The sequence below is a fragment of the Nerophis lumbriciformis genome, linkage group LG32 (genome assembly GCF_033978685.3).
Source record: "Nerophis lumbriciformis linkage group LG32, RoL_Nlum_v2.1, whole genome shotgun sequence".
NCBI classification, from domain to species: domain Eukaryota; kingdom Metazoa; phylum Chordata; class Actinopteri; order Syngnathiformes; family Syngnathidae; genus Nerophis; species Nerophis lumbriciformis.
The window spans coordinates 13,403,771-13,422,432 of record NC_084579.2 but is presented as its reverse complement, the minus strand read 5'-3'; the positions used below and the strand labels follow the sequence as shown (position 1 = coordinate 13,422,432).

Genomic DNA, 18,662 nt, shown 5'->3' with positions numbered 1-18,662 from the left:
TAAAATGTAGGTCTAAGTGAGACCTACATAAAGGTTTTCGTTTCATGTCTCTATGACATTCGTACTGGAAGTTACAGGCAGTTATGTCTGTGTTTTCTTCCTAGGGGGCGCTAGAGCGCAATTTTGAGTTTTAAAGTTTGTTTTTTTGATTAGATGGCAATTTTCGCCAGTCCTGATGTGTGTGTCAAATTTGGTGAGTTTTGAAGAATGTTAAGGGGGTCAAATTACAGCTCAAAGAGGCGGCAGAATAATAATAATAAAACCTTACAATTACAATAGGGTCTTCTGTCCCAAAGGGACATTGTGGTCCCTAAAAATACACTTTTATAACCTAAATTGCATGTTGTTTTGGAGTGTAGTACCGCCTTGAACTACCGTAAACAAGGTTAAACAGCGCCCCCTGCAGCTGATCGAGCCCCCTGTAGTTTCTCATATTACTCCCAGCGCTTGATCCGAGCCAGAGAAACAACATAAACATGTCTGAAGGCGACTGGAAGAACCGTTAACGAGCGACACTCTTAGGCCACCTGAAGTGACCTCGACACGTCGTCGTTCCATTTTGACCCACTTTTGCTTTTATGCTTCCCGTCGCGTTGACGGCTCGCAACCCGGGAAGATGCCGCAGAAAGCGCTGGGATCCATTGTAGGGCTCCTGTGTGCCGGGTTATATCTGGTGCAGGTAAGCCGACGCGAGCGCTCACGAGGTCGGCCCAGGCTCTCAGGAGAGGCCGAGGCTCATGGGCTTGGCCAAGGCCTCAACCTCGGTCCTTTTTGTTTGCCCCACAAAGGAAACTTGACTCCGCTCGTCTTCTGACGTCAGTTATTCAAAGTTTTCGAAATGATTTTCGATAGTTTTTCCGCTATGGCATTTGAGGAAACGCATAAACACCACCGTGTGCGCGTTTTAACGTCTCTTTTTTTTAAATTTTGTACTAGGTCAAGATTAGCTCTTGCTAGCTGGCAGCCGGCGAGTTGACGTGTTTATTGAAGGTTTTTATAGTAGCATGCTAGCCAGGCCGAGGAGCTAGCTCGCTAGCCAGTTGAAAGGCACACATTTTATCTTCAAAAACACGCATGTCAGTTATGTTTAAACCATTTATTACTTCAATGACTATGTTTTGTATCATTTGCAGATGATGGAATCGTATGTATATAACTTAAGGGAATACTGACGCAAATTAAGTCAACGTAGTAATTAACCTACAAATCAATTGAACGTATTTTTTTAAATTTAAAATCAGGCTGTATTTTTTTGTTTAAGCTCCTTTTTTCTTTGAACTCTACAACTTATAACTGCCCTCTTTCGCCATTTTAAAATCTCAATGTAAACATGTCCCTGTGGACATGCAAAAATAAAAGTGCAACATTTAATAATGTAATGACATCCTAGTTCAAACTGTGTGTGTATTATACATTAAAGATGGATTCCAACTCAATTAAAAAACAAAACTATGTGTGTTTCTTTTTGTGCCTTGAAGCCATTACATAAATGTGCAGCTACTGACCAAAAAAGTAGTAAGATGTTGTCTTGAAGTCATCCAAAAAAGCATAATAATGAGCTGTCTGCAATATGTCTTTCGTAAAAAAAATGTGATTAACACAAAAAATATCTGCATTTTTACTGCAAAGTCTTCCCTTTTTGTTTCTAATTAAAGGGCAAGGAGTATTGTTTTGGGGTGAACAATGAGCAATACCAATGCGAGATGGGATACTGCTGCGGTGAGACGGAATGCTGCACTCACTACTATGAGCTGTGGTGTAAGTTACTGATTAATTATTATAGGCTAATAATGGCCATAGGATTTCACTGAGTACTGTCTCCTTTAGTGTTTTGGCTAGTTTGGACCCTGATCATCATGCTGAGCTGCTGCTGCGCCTATCGACACCGTAGAGTTAAAATGCGGCTGCAGCAGGAGCAACGGCAACGTGAAATCAGTCTCATGGCCTACCAGGGGGCCTCCAGCTCCTTCTTTTCCCCTCCACCCCTCAACCTAAGTGAGTAGCCGTGTGCTTTTAGCGAGCCTTACTTGGGAACACACGCATTTTGTGTGTCTGACTCGAGCTTTAATGCTAATCCACTGTGTTCTTGTCCATACCTGTCTCAGACATTCTGGCGCCAAAATGCGCAAATGTGCACTTTTTACAGAAACACTGTAATTGCATTTGTACAACGTATTAGAAGCCATTAATCACATTGAACAGGATTATTCAACTGGCGGCCCGGGGGCCAAATCTGGCCTGGGAATGACACCATACAGGCCACCAAATTGAGTTAAAACATTGGGAGACAAATATTTTTGCAGCAAATTCCTAAAAACACTAGTGTTCCTGTTGTATAGAGGTACCGTACTATAAACACATTGGCAGAACCTTGCATTGACATTTTAACCTTGCTCGCAAACAGAATACTGCAGTCCAGACTTGTGATTTAATGGGGAACTGCACTTTTTTTTTTGTAATTTTGCCTATCGTTCACAATCATGAGAGACAAAAAGACAAAAGTTGTTTTTTTTTGCTTTCTAATATGAAAATCGGCTCGTTCTATCGAGGTGGCTATCAATGCAGCTAATGGGGGCAATCACCTCTACCCATACTTGCCAACCCTCCCGAATTTTCCGGGAGACTCACGAAATTCAGCGCCTCTCCCGAAAACCTCCCGGGACAAATATTCTCCCGAAAATCTCCCGATTTTCAGCCGTAGCTGGAGGCCACGCCCCCTCCAGCTCCATGCGGACCTGAGTGAGGACAGCCTTTTCTTTATGACAACAGGGTGACAAGAACTAAATCATCCAGACTAGAGATACATTGTATTATTATGTTTATCTTACCTAAAAATAAATATATTTATTAATTTAAAAAAAATAAAAAATACATTTTTACTATATTTTGCTAAAAACATTAAAATTAATTGTATTTTTATTTGTATTTTTTCTGACTCATTACATCCAGCCATAGAATTATACATAAAAATAAACATATTTGAAATAATTAATTTTAAATTATCATAATAATTCATTTAAGATGACCGTATTTAATTATTAAAATAATTGCTTGTTTATCAACAACTTTAGCATTTTATTCATTACATTTTGAAGCTCTCAGAAGCCAAGTTATGTTATATTCCTTAAGATTTATTTATGCAAGTTTGAAGTATCAATTATCTAAACACAGTTTTGTTTGCATACTTTCAGGATGTGTATATATATATATATATATATATATATGTATATGTATGTACCGTATTTTCCGCACCATAAGGCGCCCTGGGTTAAAAGCCGCGCCTTCAATGAACGGCATATTTCAAAACTTTGTCCATCTATAAGCCGCCCGGTGTTGTAAGCCGCATCTAACTGCGCTAAAGGAATGTCAAAAAAACAGTCAGATAGGTCAGTCAAACTTTAATAATATATTAAAAACCAGCGTTCTAACAACTCTGTTCACTCCCAAAATGTACGCAAATGTGCAATCACAAACATACGTATATCAACATGGACAGAGCTGTGTGAAAAAAGCCACCCGGCCTCTTCGCGTAAACTTAAACTTACCTTAACCACTCGCTCATCTTTTCTTCATCCATCCCTTCGAGTTAGCTTTTATGATGACGCCGGCTGGAAAGGACTCTTTTGGCAAGGTCTTCCTTTTGAATATCACCATGGGTGGAAGTTTCATTAGCATGGCAAGCTAGAACCACAGTGAAGGATGACTTCTCATTCCCTGTGGTGCGAATATTCACCGTACGTGCTCCCGTTCCACAGTGCGGTTCACAGGAATATCAGTTGCTGTGAAATAGTAATCCGTGTGCGGATGGAGAGATTGCGTCTTTTCATGAACCGGATCCTTGTCGCTTTGTAGGAGCCATTTTGTGGTCTTTACAGATGTAAACACAGAAAGGAAATGAAACGTACGGTGATATCCGCGCGCTTTTTCTTCTTCTACGCGGGCGGGTGGTTGCTTACAGTAGAAGAAGAAGCGCTTCCTGTTCTATGGGGGCGGGTGCTTACCTTGGCGGTTGCTTGCGTAGAAGAAGAAGCGCTTCCTGTTCTACCGGGAAAAAAGATGGCGGCTGTTTACCGAAGTTGCGAGACCTAAACTTTATGAAAATGAATCTTAATATTTATCCATATATAAAGCGCACCGGGTTAAAAGGCGCACTGTCAGCTTTTGAGTAAATTTGTGGTTTTTAGGTGCGGCTAATAGTGCGGAAAATACGGTATGTATATATATATGTATGAAATACTTGACTTGGTGAATTCTAGCTGTCAATATACTCCTCCCCTCTTAACCACGCCCCCCCCTCAAACACGCCCCCGTCCCGACCACGCCCCCCACCTCCCGAAATCGGAGGTCTCAAGGTTGGCAAGTATGTCTCTACCTCTAAATCACTTTTAAAATGCATTCAAAAACCGCCGACAATACTTCATTTACGCTTCGTAACCCGTATAATAGCGAAATGTATCAACATTATTGTAAGAGCGAACACTGAGAAACTATTTTTTTCTATCGTAGTAACACATCGGCGTGCTTCGGTATAAGCCATAAAAGCTAACCATGCCAAGAGATAAGCTGGCTTCTACAACAACACAAAACACGTTTAGGTTTGTGATGCACAATTTTGTACTGGCTGAAAAACATTAACAATCATATTACAGTATCTGTAAAATATTGGCCCAAATTTCCTCTTGTTTGTACACATTGAACAGGATTATTCAACTGGCAGCCCGGGGGCCAAATCTGGCTTGGGAATGACACCATACAGGCCACCAAATTGAGTTAAAAAATTGGGAGACAAAACATTTTTGCAGCAAATTCCTAAAAACACTAGTGTTCCTGTTGTATAGAGGTACTATTAACACATTGGCAGAACCTTGCATTGACATTTTAATAGGGATGTCCGATACTGGCTTTTTGCCGATATCCGATATTGTCCAACTCTTTAATTACCGATACCGATATCAACCGATACATGCAGTCGTGGAATTAACACATTATTATGCCTAATTTGGACAACCAGGTATGGTGAAGATAAGGTACTTTTTAAAAAAATTAATAAAATAAGATGAATAAACATTTTCTTGAATAAAAAAGAAAGTAAAACAATATAAAAACAGTTACATAGAAACTAGTAATTAATGAAAATGAGTAAAATTAACTGTTAAAGGTTAGTACTATTAGTGGACCAGCAGCACGCACAATCATGTGTGCTTACGGACTGTATCCCTTGCAGACTGTATTGATGTATATTGATATATAATGTAGGAACCAGAATATTAATAACAGAAAGAAACAACCCTTTTGTGTGAATGAGTGTAAATGGGGGAAGGAGGTTTTTTGGGTTGGTGCACTAATTGTAAGTGTATCTTGTTTTTTTTATGTTGATTTAATAAAAATAAAAAAAACAATACTGATACTAAAAAAAACGATACCGATCATTTCCGATATTACATTTTAACGCATTATCGGCAGGCCGATATTATCGGACATCTCTACATTTTAACCTTGCTCGCAAACAGAATACTTCAGTCCAAACTTGTAACTTAAGGGGTAACTGCACTTTTTTTTTGGAATTTTGCCTATCGTTCACAATCATGAGAGACAAAAAGACAAACGTTTTTTTTTTTTTTTTGCTTTCTAACATGAAAATCGGCTCGCTCTATCGAGGTGGCTAGCAATGCAGCCTATACCTCACCTCTACCTCTAAATCAGTTTTAAAATGCATTCAAAAACCGCCAACAATACTTCATTACGCTTCGTAACCCATATAATAGACCTACTCAGTGGCCTAGTGGTTAGAGTGTCCGCCCTGAGATCGGTAGGTTGTGAGTTCAAACCCCGGCCGAGTCATACCAAAGACTATAAAAATGGGACCCATTACCTCCCTGCTTGGCACTCAGCATCAAGGGTTAAAATTGGGGGTTAAATCACCAAAAATGATTCCCGGGCGCGGCACCGCTGCTGCCCACTGCTCCCCTCACCTCCCAGGGGGTGAACAAGGGGATGGGTCAAATGCAGAGGACAAATTTCACCACACCTAGTGTGTGTGTGACAATCATTGGTACTTTAACTTTAACTTTAATAGCGTAATGTATCAACATTATTTTTATCGTAGCAACACATCGGCGTGCTTCGGTATCAGCCGTAAAAGCTAACTATGCCAAGAGATAAGCTGGCTTCTACAACAACACAAAACACGTTTGGGTTTGTAATGCACAACACTGCGATACTACACCAATTTGTACTGACTGAAAAACATTAACAACAGTGTTTTCTCTAATTTTTAATGTTTGTGAGCAAACACACAAACTCCCTGAGCATTCAGTGGAGCACATGTGAGCAACATCAGACGTGCACACTGTGGCCACACCAGCGTCACACCTGTCCCAAACCTGACTAAATAACAATTTAAATGTTTTATTAAAATCATTTTCTGATATAAGTGATTTTCCCCTCTTCCAATGACAATAACAAAAAAACATGTTTTTCATGACCTATGTGCTAGTATTGTATGTCTGGCTGCGGGTCCTGCCTTTAAAAGAAATGTTACCCCTTTCAGAGATTACATTTAGTTCCTGTAACTTTCTGTCTGTAAAATGCATCTTTTTATTAGCATTTATGAAATCTAGTGACAATATTTCATGAATAATATCCGTAGATTAACATTCTTAATAAATGGCAGTAAAATAAGCACACATCTGATTGAGGAGTCAAGAGTGTTACAACCTGGCATTTACACATTGTGTGGCGTTGGGGTTGTCCGACTTTTTGTGTGGCAATAAACGCAACACTGGCTAAATGCCATGAGTGCGTGTGTTGGTGCAGGTGAGACAGAGCAAGCGGCTTCTGTTGAAACGACGGATGACAAAGTTGGTTTAAGCCGGGTTTGCATGGCAGAAAATTACCAGTTTTTATAGATAAAAGTTTTTTTTACTCATGTTTTTGGTGTGGTTACAAACAGTTTTGCCCAATAAAGTGATTGATGGAATTCCTGTCCGTAAAGTGTCTCGACAGACGATAATTGAACTGTGTTGACAAAGATTGTTTTATTCATTGGGGCCACTCTTGTTGTCACTTGTCTCTCATTGAGTTGCATTGCAAAATCATACAGAATAAATTGTAATGTGTTTATTTTGTTTAAAGTTCAGATGAGATTTTTGATTTGCTGTGCGCAGAGGACGCGTGAGCAGTGCGCAATTGCGCAGGCGCGCACCTTAGAGGGAACGTTGATTAACAATCATATTACAGTATCTGTAAAATATTGGCCCAAATATCCTCTTTTGTTTGTACACAACTGAGCTAGCCAGACAGTGCATGTACCCTAATTGTAGTAACACACATGGCGTGCTGCGTGTATCATGATAAAGTGACTCACTCGATGGGACAGTTGTTCGTCTGGTCCAGCTGTCCGGGGACGTTTCCTGTTGATATTGGGTAAGCACTCCATTTATGTCGAAAAAGCTTGGCTCCAAGTTCCATATTTATGGCGTCAAAATTGCTTTCACCTCACCTCTCCCGGCTTCCGTCTGCTCAAACGTCTCGCTATTCCTGCGTGCTCGCTTCTATAAGCAGAAGTATATTCAACTTCAAAAGTATAAGGTTGTAACGTGTCCAAAAATAGTAGTTTTCGTTGTCTGTTACCAAGTCTGCCACGATTAGAAAACACTTGTGTTTGTTTCCGGAAGTAGGAACACACATGTTGCCAGAAGTCGGACGTGCGCTGCTATGGAAAAAGAAATCAATGCGCTGAAAAAATCTGATTAAAATGATCAAAATATGGTAAATATGTTACATATTGTTATGAATGTGTCTGTCACTACATTATATATAGACTTGCACTGTATATATAAAACGTTGTTGGTTTTACGTTCTGGTCGCATGGTTGTCCTCAAGGTGCTAAAAGCAGTGTACAGGTAAGATGCTTATTTATTCACAATAAGCGAGGGCAAAAATACAAAACAAGTCAGAGATGACACGGGAAACTGCGGCAAAGCTCAACATATGAACAAGCAAGAGGCTAATAACGAGTAGTTCGCAAACATAAACTTACAAGAAGGAGTAACCAAATGCAAACTCTCGCATGAAGCAAGAGAAACCGCTCGACAAGAGTGTGGCGTGAGGCAGGAATAAATAGCTCTCTGATTAGTGACCGGTAGCAGGTGAGCGTCCCGACCACTAATAGAGGAAGGTGAAGAAAATCCGCACCCATGGCAACTAAGTAAACTAACAAAAGGTGCTGAAACAGAAATAGACAACAAGTAGGGATTTACCAAACTAAACACAACATGACCCGGGCAACAGATTATGACAGCTGGAGGGTTTTGAAGGCTACAACGGTCATTCCCATTACCTGCATCTTTCAAGTGTGTTTTTATCATCTTTAAAATTGTAAAAAAAAAACATGCGTTTGTGTCTCTCATTAAGATTCTGTACGATAGGCAACATTCCAAAAAAAAAAAATATGCAGTTCCACTTTAAATAACTGAGACGTTCCCCAAGGCACCCCTTTAAATCCACTCCTTTTTGGCCGTTACACATGTTTTTCGTAATGTGATTTATGTAACTGCATCTGAAATAAGCTTGTTTCCTTCCATAAACAAGGTTAAACATATAGACTTGCACTGTATGTATAAAATGTTGTCAGTAGTCATTTGTTTAACTTAAGTTATACTAGTTTAGGTACTCAAAGATACATTTTAGGTCCTTTTTTTGAAAAAAAAATCATTTTGGCTATTCAACTGGTGGCCTGTGAGTTCAGTTAAAACAACTGCAGATTTTCATAAACTACAATGCTGTCATAGAGGTGATCTTTGACTAGCTTTTTTGCAGAAGGTTCTTAAGAACAGCATAGCAGTCCTGTAACTCTGACAACATAAATAGACCAAAATCTAATGTTTACAGCAGAGGACACTGGTTCCCAGGAATACACTGAATAAGACTAATATTTAAGGGAGAAGTCGGACCTCCCAGTCCTTACTTAGCTTTCTGTAAATGTGGCCCCCAAAACAATTTATTTGAATATCCCTGACAGAACAGCAAATATTAGCAACACTTGCATAGCCATGTGAGCTACAATCACATTTTAACAGCAACATTGGCCTAGTCGCCGATGGAAAACAAAATGATCCAATTACAGCTGTCATGTTGTCAGAGCTTCCTTTTAAGATGTGTGGCAAAGCCTGTTTTGTTCCCCATAAATCTGTCCTCTGGAAATTTTGGGGTATACATCTGGCTAGGGGCGGGGTCAGAAGCGTTACGTCAATACAAAGGACGGTGTTCCTTCATGACGCCATGAAAGCACAGAACTTCAAATTCAAGATCAAATTGGGGAGACCAGGGGCCGTATTTATCAAGCGTCTTAGAATTACTCCTAAGAAGTCTGCTAAGAGTTGACTTATGAGTAAAGAAATTCTTCGCTGAAAGCTGCACTTAAAAGTTAGTTATCAAGCGTCTTACTCACACTTTCAGCGAAGTGTAGGACTGAATCTTAAGTGTCACACTCAGAGCTGAATTACGACATTACTATGTGCTGTAAACGGAATTTTAGGTGACGTAATTTCTGTGTCCATAGAAATGACCAATCACGGAAGGGAATCCCTTGTCTAAGAATAAATAAATATCTTAGAAATATTTAAGTGGACAATGGGAGTGTATATTTTGACAATAAACTACAAAATAGTACAAAACAATATTGGCAATGAATCAAAAATAAATGTTTCCTTTTCTTTCCAATTCATTTTCTCAGTGGCGAGATATCGAAGCATTGTGATGACCTTTAGTTCTGCTGTGAAAGCTCTGCTGCGTGATGTTGCTGATGAGATGACGCCCCTTATTATTAAATCTGTGACAAAAATAATACCCGCTCTGTCTAAACGATACCGTTTGATCAGCTGCTCGCCATCAAACAAAGCCAGGACATCCTTCCGCTCCCTGAACGTTCACGCACGTCTCTCTCGCCTTAGTGCCATCCCCCGCTGTCAACTCCTAACCCAGGGGTCGGCAACCCGCGGCTCCGGAGCCGCATGCGGCTCTTTGATCACTCTGATGCGGCTCAGCAGCTTACTTGCTGAACCCCCCAATTTTCCTGTGAGACTTCCGGATTACAGTGCCTCTCGCAGAAAACTCCCGGGATCAATATTCACCGATTTTCACCCTTACGGCTATAATAAGGGCGTGCCATGATGGTACAACATTTGTCGCCCTCTACAACTTGTATTAACAGTGTGCCAGCCCAACATTTGTTATACAATATACGTCTTCTGCATGCACACGTACGTGACAGCAAGGCATACTTGGTCAACAGCCACACAGGTTACACTGACGGTGGTCATATAAAACAACTTTAACACTCTTACTAATAATGCGCCACACTTTGAACCAAAACCAAACAAGAATGACAAACACATTTCGGGAGAACATCTGCACCTTAACACAACATAAACACAACAGAACAAACACCCAGAATCCCATGCAGCCCTGACTCTTCCGGGCTACATTATACACCCCTGCTATCACCAAACCCCGCCCCCCCCAACCCCCTCTCTGTGCGTCGGTTGAGGTGGGCAGGGTTTGGTAGCGGGGGGTGTATAATGTATCCCGGAAGAGTTAGGGCTGCATGGGATTCTGGGTATTTGTCCTGTTGTGTTACGGTGCAGATGTTCTCCCGAAATTTGTTTGTCATTCTTGTTTGGTGTGGGTTCATAGTGTGGCGCATTATTAGTAAGAGTGTTAAAGTTTGTTCTTTTTATACCGCCACCGTCAGTGTGACCTGTGTGGTTGTTGAACAAGTATGCCTTGCTGTCACTAAAGTGAGCAAGCGGGAGCCCCATACAATGTGTGGCTGTTCAGGCACGCTGGCTGTAGTGGGTGCAATGTGCTGTACCATCTCGGCACGCATGACGCTGGCAAGCGCCATTCATTTAAAACCCGCGTGCCGCACCCGCTTTCAAATTCCACATAAAGTTGTGGGCAGCATGTCTGAGACCCCTGGTTATACATAGCACAAAGCAAAAAAAAACAAATCTTTATGCAGTGTTATTTCATTTAAAATTTCTAAAAAAATTTGCGGCTCCCATTGTCTTCTATTATTTGTGAAACTGGTCAAAATGGCTCTTTGACTGGTAAAGGTTGCCGACCCCTGTCCTAACCACTTAGGACACCTCTGAAGGTCTCTTAAATATCGTGGAGAGTAGAAGTGATTCTTAGACTTAAGAAAGTTAAGAGAGTAGGACTACATTTTGCAAATTCTCAGGACTTAAGTGTAAAATGGCACTCTAAGACGCTTGATAAATACGGCCCCAGAACCGGAATTTTCTGACCTAAAATCAGTAAGACTATGTGACTGGGACAGGAAAACCTAAAAGCTGGTGTGCTGACTTGCAGGATTCTGGAACGATTGCAAGCTTCCAGACTATGAGGAGGTGGTGGGTCACCCTCCGACGCCGCCGCCACCTTACTCTGAAAACCCGCCTGAAGCTGCTCCAGATCCCCCTCCTCAAGCAAGCCAGCCAGAACTCGCCGCGGCGCCACAACCCTCGCAAGATGAGCAGCCCGGGTCAGCCGCCGATGCCTTATGCTCAAACCAGGAAGCCGCGTCAGTGCCGTTTTTGCCTCAGGAGAACGCGGCGGATGCGTCGCTCAAGGAAGAGGAGGAGGAGGAGGAGGAAGATGAGCTTGTCACCCGGCGCCGGCACGTGACCGGCGACTCAGGGATAGAGGTGTGCGTTTGCCGGGTGGACGTGGACGAAGGCTCGGGGCTGGAGGAGGAGAACGAGGAGGAGCAGCGCATGTGCAGGGTGAGCGGCGGCGAGTGCTGCTCCCAGCACCAGCAGCAGCCTTTCAGACAAAAGGCCTCCGACATGTCCGACGGCCCAGCCACCACCAGCACGGCGGACAGCCTGGTGTGATCCCCGTGACGCCGACCAGCCAGCCCGGTGCGACACTTCTTCTTCCCACGCGGCGATACAACATAGCGGTCGCCATCGTCACCACGGGGGAACGTCTGTGTTTTATTCTGCGAGCTAACAACACGGACACGACGCTTGGACGACGCCGATCACAAATCCTCACGCGAGATGAATAACACAATGTCAGGATGTTTGTTTGTTGGCTTCGCTCTCCGTTTCGTTTTAGCAGCTCTTAATGAAGAAGACGAGGACGCTAAGCACCGCCATCTTGTTTTTGTTTCTGAAATCATTTCCGCCCACCCACCCGTCTTGACACAAAACCGTCCGGTGGAATGTTCCTTATCATCATCATCAGGACACCAGCAGGGTCAACATTTCCATTCTGTCCCTACTCGACTTGGGTCATAAAGAAAACCCCCGTAACTAAACAGAACCAAATGTAGGGCACGGCTATACGGTCGCCACAGCAACAAGCTTCAGGCGTGTGATTTTATTATTTTAACGTGTGGCGTAGACACGTTTTTTTCATATTGATGTCTCTACGGTTCCCACAGGTCAGGTTTCATGTGATCACGACAAGGCTTGGCAATGTGGCAGCCATGAAGGATGTTGATTTTGTATGTTTTTCTAAAAGAAGTCCTCGTATTGTGTAACAACGGGGTTGCTAGTGAGCAGATGTGAGAAAGTAAAGGCACGGACTATTAACATAGTTTGCATGATTAGCGTTTGACAAGTTTCCATAACAACGGCTACACAATTCTGTGTTCAAATTGTCCTTAGCTGGTTGTGCGATGTTCTGCTTCAGACTACAAGCGTCTGTAGCCTGAGCTCTTGGCACTGGGAAGGACTTGCAAGGTATTTTCCACCAGCACCAGTGCAGAAAGGGGCAGTTTGAAGCAAATGTCTGCAGATGCAGAATCTATTGTTGTCATTATTGCCGTGCTTTTCACAGCATTGCGTGTCTCGAGTGGGTGTTGTCACATACAGAGGGGGGAAAAAAAACATAAAACAAGATTGTTACCAGATTCGTCTTGCTATTGTGCAAGATGAGCAATTTCCCAAGAACGTAAAGGGATTAAAGCATCATATTATCTTTAAAAATGGGCTAATTTTCCTGCAAAACCTGAAGCAACGCATTCCAGTTAAAACACAACAGCACTAAAAACCTAAGGCTGGATTTACACTGCAGTTTTAAATGCGCAGTTGCAATTTAGTCCTTTGTATGCTAAAAGTCACACTGATCCGACTACCGGTACATTTGGTCATATTTCCAAACACTGCCATGCCCACATTGTGTCACTTGGAAGTAAAAAAAAAACTTGGTATTGTGTCACTTGGAGCATGTAGTCTTGTGAACCATTTTCGGACTGTAGCTAGTTCTTTCTATACTTATAAAATAAAATTATTAATAATATTACACTAATTTGCTTTGTCACCTACAACAGAACAGCTCAGCATACAAACCCTGTTTCCATATGAGTTGGGAAATTGTGTTAGATGTAAATACAAACGGAATACAATGATTTGCAAATCCTTTTCAACCCATATTCAGTTGAATGCACTATAAAGACAACATATTTGATGTTCAAACTCATGAACATTTTTTTTTTTTGCAAATAATTAACTTAGAATTTTATGACTGCAACACGTGCCAAAGTAGTTGGGAAAGGGCATGTTCACCACTGTGTTACATGGCCTTTCCTTTTAAAAACACTCAGTAAACGTTTGGGAACTGAGGAGACACATTTTTTAAGCATCTCAGGTGGAATTCTTTCCCATTCTTGCTTGATGTACAGCTTAAGTTGTTCAGCAGTCGGGGGGTCTCCTTTGTGGTATTTTAGGCTTCATAATGCACCACACATTTTCAATGAGAGACAGGTCTAGACTACAGGCAGGCCAGTCTAGTACGCGCACTCTTTTACTATGAAGCCATGTTGATGTAACACGTGGCTTGGCATTGTCTTGCTGAAATAAGCAGGGGCGTCCATGGTAACGTTGCTTGGATGGCAACATATGTTGCTCCAAAACCTGTATGTACCTTTCAGCATTAATGGTGCCTTCACAGATGTGTAAGTTACCCATGTCTTGGGCACTAATACACCCCCATACCATCACACAAGCTGGCTTTTACACTTTGCACCTATAACAATCCGGATGGTTCTATTTCTCTTTGGTCCGGAGGACACAACGTCCACAGTTTCCAAAAACAATTTGAAATGTGGACTCGTCAGACCACAGAACACTTTTCCACTTTGTAACAGTCCATCTTAGATGAGCTCAGGTCCAGCGAAGCCGACAGCGTTTCTGGGTGTTGTTGATAAACGGTTTTCGCCTCGCGTAGGAGAGTTTTAACTTGCACTTACAGATGTAGCGACCAACTGTAGTTACTGACAGTGGGTTTCTGAAGTGTTCCTGAGCCTATGTAGTGATATCCTTTACACACTGATGTCGCTTGTTGATGCAGTACAGCCTGAGGGATCGAAGGTTGCGGGCTTAGCTGCTTACGTGCAGTGATTTCTCCAGATTCTCTGAACCCTTTGATGATATTACAGACCGTAGATGGTGAAATCCCTAAATTCCTTGCAATAGCTGGTTGAGAAAGGTTTTTCTTAAACTGTTCAACAATTTGCTCACGCATTTGTTGACAAAGTGGTGACCCTCGCCCCATCCTTGTTTGTGAGTGACTGAGCATTTCATGGAATCTACTTTTATACCCAATCATGGCACCCACCGGTTCCCAATTTGCCTGTGGGATGTTCCAAATAAGTGTTTGATGAGCATTCCTCAACTTTATCAGTATTTATTGCCACCTTTCCCAACTTCTTTGTCAAGTGTTGCTGGCATCAAATTCTAAAGTTAATGATTATTTGCACACAAAAAAATGTTTATCAGTTTGAACATCAAATATGTTGTCTTTGTAGCATATTCAACTAAATATGGGTTGAAAATTATTTGCAAATCATTGTATTCCGTTTATATTTACATCTAATACAATTTCCCAACTCATATGGAAACAGGGTTTGTACATTGATCACATACAATATATATCCTTCAATTTGGTGGAAAAAGAGACACTGCTGATGTAGTGTAAATCCAGCCAAAGACACTAAAGCTTGAAATGAAAACACAAACTTTCACATAAACCAAAATGTCTTATTTCCTACTAATTACAGTCCATTGCTTTTTTTTTTTTAATCCCACCATGGTCTCTGATGCAATTTTTAAATTTAGCCGAGTGTTCAGTAAATGCTTACATTTCCACAAGTCGGCTATTTTTAATTTGGCTATTCAAATGAGCTGTGGGTTTATTTTCAGCGGTGATTAACACAATCCTGACAAGGCCGCTGGCCACCTAACAAGGTTTAATGCCGGGTTCTGCTTGTGGACGCTTGAAGGTTCAGTAACCCATAAAAGGGAAACTGAGACCTTCACTGGCGGCAGTTGTTTGGTTTTGAGTGGATAATAATATGCAAACAGTACATACAGTTTAGTTTCAATGTTGGAAGATGACACAGAGAGCCTGATCAAAGACGTGCAAAGGGGCTTGTGGGTTTATACTAACGCAACTGTGACCTTTTGAATAGAGCCGTGACACTCTGTGAGCATGACCACATACAGTAGACACACCCAAATAAAAAGAAGACATGCTGAACAACAAGAACAAACCTATGCCTTGTTGCATCTCTACAGATGTCTTAAGTGATGAAAAACAAGTCTGTGTGTTTCTGCCTTATTAGGAGTCGCTATAGTTACAAATGGCTTGGGCCGGTCCTTGGAGCTTTAGCAGTAGTCAGCAATTCATCACCTCCTATGTATAGTGAGGATTTAAATACATTCACTTTTGAAGCATGCTCGTACATTTTGAAAATTCTAGTGCATGCGATCCTTCCTGTCACATAAATGAACTATCAAGAAGAGATTATTTCAAGTAGCATTGCCACACTGAAAAGAAAATGAGAAAGCGTATTATTGAATTATTTGAGGAATAACATTTGCAATGTTCCTAAATAGTGATGTTTTAAGAAAAAAAAGTAATGCGACAAAAAATATTTAGCAGGTGAAAAAAAAGTAGTAGTAGGAATAAAGTAGTATTTTGTAGAAAAAAGTCGTAATGTTATGAAAACATGTTTTTTCAGAAAAAGTCGAATAAAGATGTTGCAAAAATGATTTTTCTTAATCATGTTTTAAGAATTAAGTCGTATTTTTGTGACAACAAATAAATCGTAAGTTTACGACCAAAAAATTGTGTTACGAGTAAAAAAATAATAATACTTTTTTTTTTTAGGACAAGCTCCTAAGGCAGTGGTTCTTAACCTTGTTGGAGGTACCGAACCCCACCAGTTTCATATGCGCATTCACCGAACCCTTTAGTGAAAAATAAAAATGTTTAAAAAGTTATGTTTTTTAGTGGTGCACAAAATGAACCGTGCATGAACATCACCTTGTTCAAAGAACAAAACCAACACAGTACATGAACTCAATACAAATTACACACCTGAAAATTAGAGGGAATATTGTTTGGGGGGTATCCATATTACGCCGATAGGGAGAAGTTTTTATTTACACGATGAGTCGGGTGTGTCTTGACCTCCGCCGAACCCAGGTTAAGAACCACTGTCCTAAGGGCACTTCTCTTAATGTGTCCATGTTCATGCTTGTAATTAATTTTTTTTGTTAAACTCCGACTTTATTACCATAAAATTCCTTTTCTGGTAAAATTAGCTTTTTTTCCTCCTTAAACTTCTGCGATTACCGTTTTATCATGGCATTTTGTCCTTGCAAAATGACACATCTACTTAAGATTACATACACATTTCCCAGTAACATTGAATCTTGAATGATTACAATTTTTTACACAATTCCGTTAGATTGCAGTATTTTTTTGTGTAAAACTGCAACTTTATTTTCTTTTTGGTGTGGCACTAATACTCCTTTGAGGGAAAAGTGGGAAACTCTAAAAGAATGAGTGTGCTTGACTTAAAGCAGGAGGCCCCGTAGTGTCCTAATGGCCTTCCATGGCTTTCATGGTTACTGAGACTTAAGGGCTATATCAGTCATGATCGTCCATACCGCTTTAACCCGCTTTCTTTAAGGTGTTTTCTTGTATTGTACATAAGCTGATTGTATATGACGGTGTATGTTTGTTTTAACAGGCTTGCCTTTTTTGTTTGCAGAATTGACTAACCCATCAAGCCAAAGCATTAGTTCCATCCTTGTGTGTGAATGGTAGTTTTGCATCTATAGCGTATTGTACTTTACTCAACCAGGCTATGCAAAAAAACTAAAAGTACTGTTCTATGCTGCGAACCGACCCCGCCCGCCCCTACTTTGTCATGTGGGCACCAGTACTAGCAATATGACTCTCAGTACTGTACTGTAATCTCTGTGTGGTCTGTTTGTTAATAAACATGTAATGCTCAGCAACAATGTATGTACACAGAGGGGCTCGAAGCTGAAACAAAGCCATTTTTGTTTGTATATACACGTCACCCCCCCAAGTAACATCTTGTCTGCCTTTTCAACCACTTAACACATTTTATTAAGAAATAAGTATATTATACTCATGGATAGATTCATCCTTGTGTGCGTTTTATCACAGTTCCATCCATTTTGGTTGCATTTATGTGTACATTTTCACAGACTGAATATTAATGGCTGCCTTTCATACAACCGTCACTGTATCATTTTGTCTCAAAAGGGGAGATACAGTGGGTTGGATTTTTTTAATGTTTCCAAATAACCCAAGATTGTGTTGTTTTTCTAATTAGTCCATGTACGCCTAAATGACTAAAGTGGGGGAAAAAAGCACTGACTGATAGATAATATTGCTCTTTTTGGGTTTAATACGTCTGCTGTGTAATGTTTGGGTCATTTGTATTTTATTTTTTTTAATAAAATAAAACCTTGGCACTCAACTAATATACCCTTGTAGTACTTTTAACAATGTGTGCTCTTTAAGAGTGGGATGTTAGGACATATTTGGTCTTTTAATGAGCAATATTTCAACTTTTATTAAATAGAATATGAAAATTGAGCCACTGGATGGATACATGAGGCACATGGTAAGGGGAAAAAGGAGTAATAAACGAGGGATACAAAGAAACTATTCTGGCAAGGAAGTGGTTATCACAAAGCAGTCATTTACAAAAACAAGAAGGTGGTCTGTGTGGCAACAGTTTTACCTAAAAACGAGCGCACCTGAAGCCACAAACAGCGAGTTTGCGTAGTGTACTGCAAAAGTGGAGCAGCATTCAATATATTTTCAAACATTATAAAGTAGAGGGGAAAAACACCTCAAATTTTCATCAGTGCGTTGAAATGGATCACATTTGGGATATTCAATGGGCATTATTTGTGAAAAGGACAGCATATATATATATATTCCCCTAGAGGGTGGGGGTTACCCACATATGCGGTCCTCTCCAAGGTTTCTCATAGTCATTCATATCGACGTCCCACTGGGGTGAGTTTTTCCTTGCCCTTATGTGGGCTTTGTACCGAGGATGTCGTCGTGGCTTGTGCAGCCCTTTGAGACACTTGTGATTTAGGGCTATATAAATAAACATTGATTGATTGATTGATATATTCAACTAACTGAGTGTTTCCTGTAGTTCCTCCCCAATAACGCAGCTAAGCAAGGTAAACAAATGAGGAGAAACACCTCTCAGTATGATAAAGTACACCACTGCAAACTGCAGGAATCTAAAAAGTTTTGGTGCAAATCCAAATAAAATGTTGCCTTTATGTAAATATACAGTCCTTTAC

The 18,662-nt window shown here is 40.8% G+C and overlaps 1 protein-coding gene across 1 annotated transcript; it reads left to right on the top strand.

The window, feature by feature from the left end:
* The first annotated feature begins 411 nt into the window (after positions 1 to 411).
* On the top strand, positions 412 to 17,818 carry wbp1 (WW domain binding protein 1). Its single transcript, XM_061927259.1, has 4 exons — positions 412 to 679; positions 1,656 to 1,758; positions 1,828 to 1,995; positions 11,374 to 17,818. The coding sequence occupies exons 1-4, from the start codon at positions 617 to 619 to the stop codon at positions 11,895 to 11,897; spliced, it is 858 nt and encodes a 285-aa protein (XP_061783243.1). The 5' UTR covers positions 412 to 616; the 3' UTR covers positions 11,898 to 17,818.
* Positions 17,819 to 18,662: the final 844 nt, after the last annotated feature.

What these genes read in the sequence shown, in the direction of transcription:
- wbp1 (XM_061927259.1), top strand. Translation starts at nt 617, where the DNA reads ATGCCGCAGAAAGCGCTGGGATCCATTGTAGGGCTCCTGTGTGCCGGG. An exon ending in TCACTACTATGAGCTGTGGT is followed by an intron (nt 1,759 to 1,827) that starts GTAAGTTACTGA and finishes TGTCTCCTTTAG; the next exon opens with TGTTTTGGCTAGTTTGGACC. An exon ending in CCCTCCACCCCTCAACCTAA is followed by an intron (nt 1,996 to 11,373) that starts GTGAGTAGCCGT and finishes GCTGACTTGCAG; the next exon opens with GATTCTGGAACGATTGCAAG.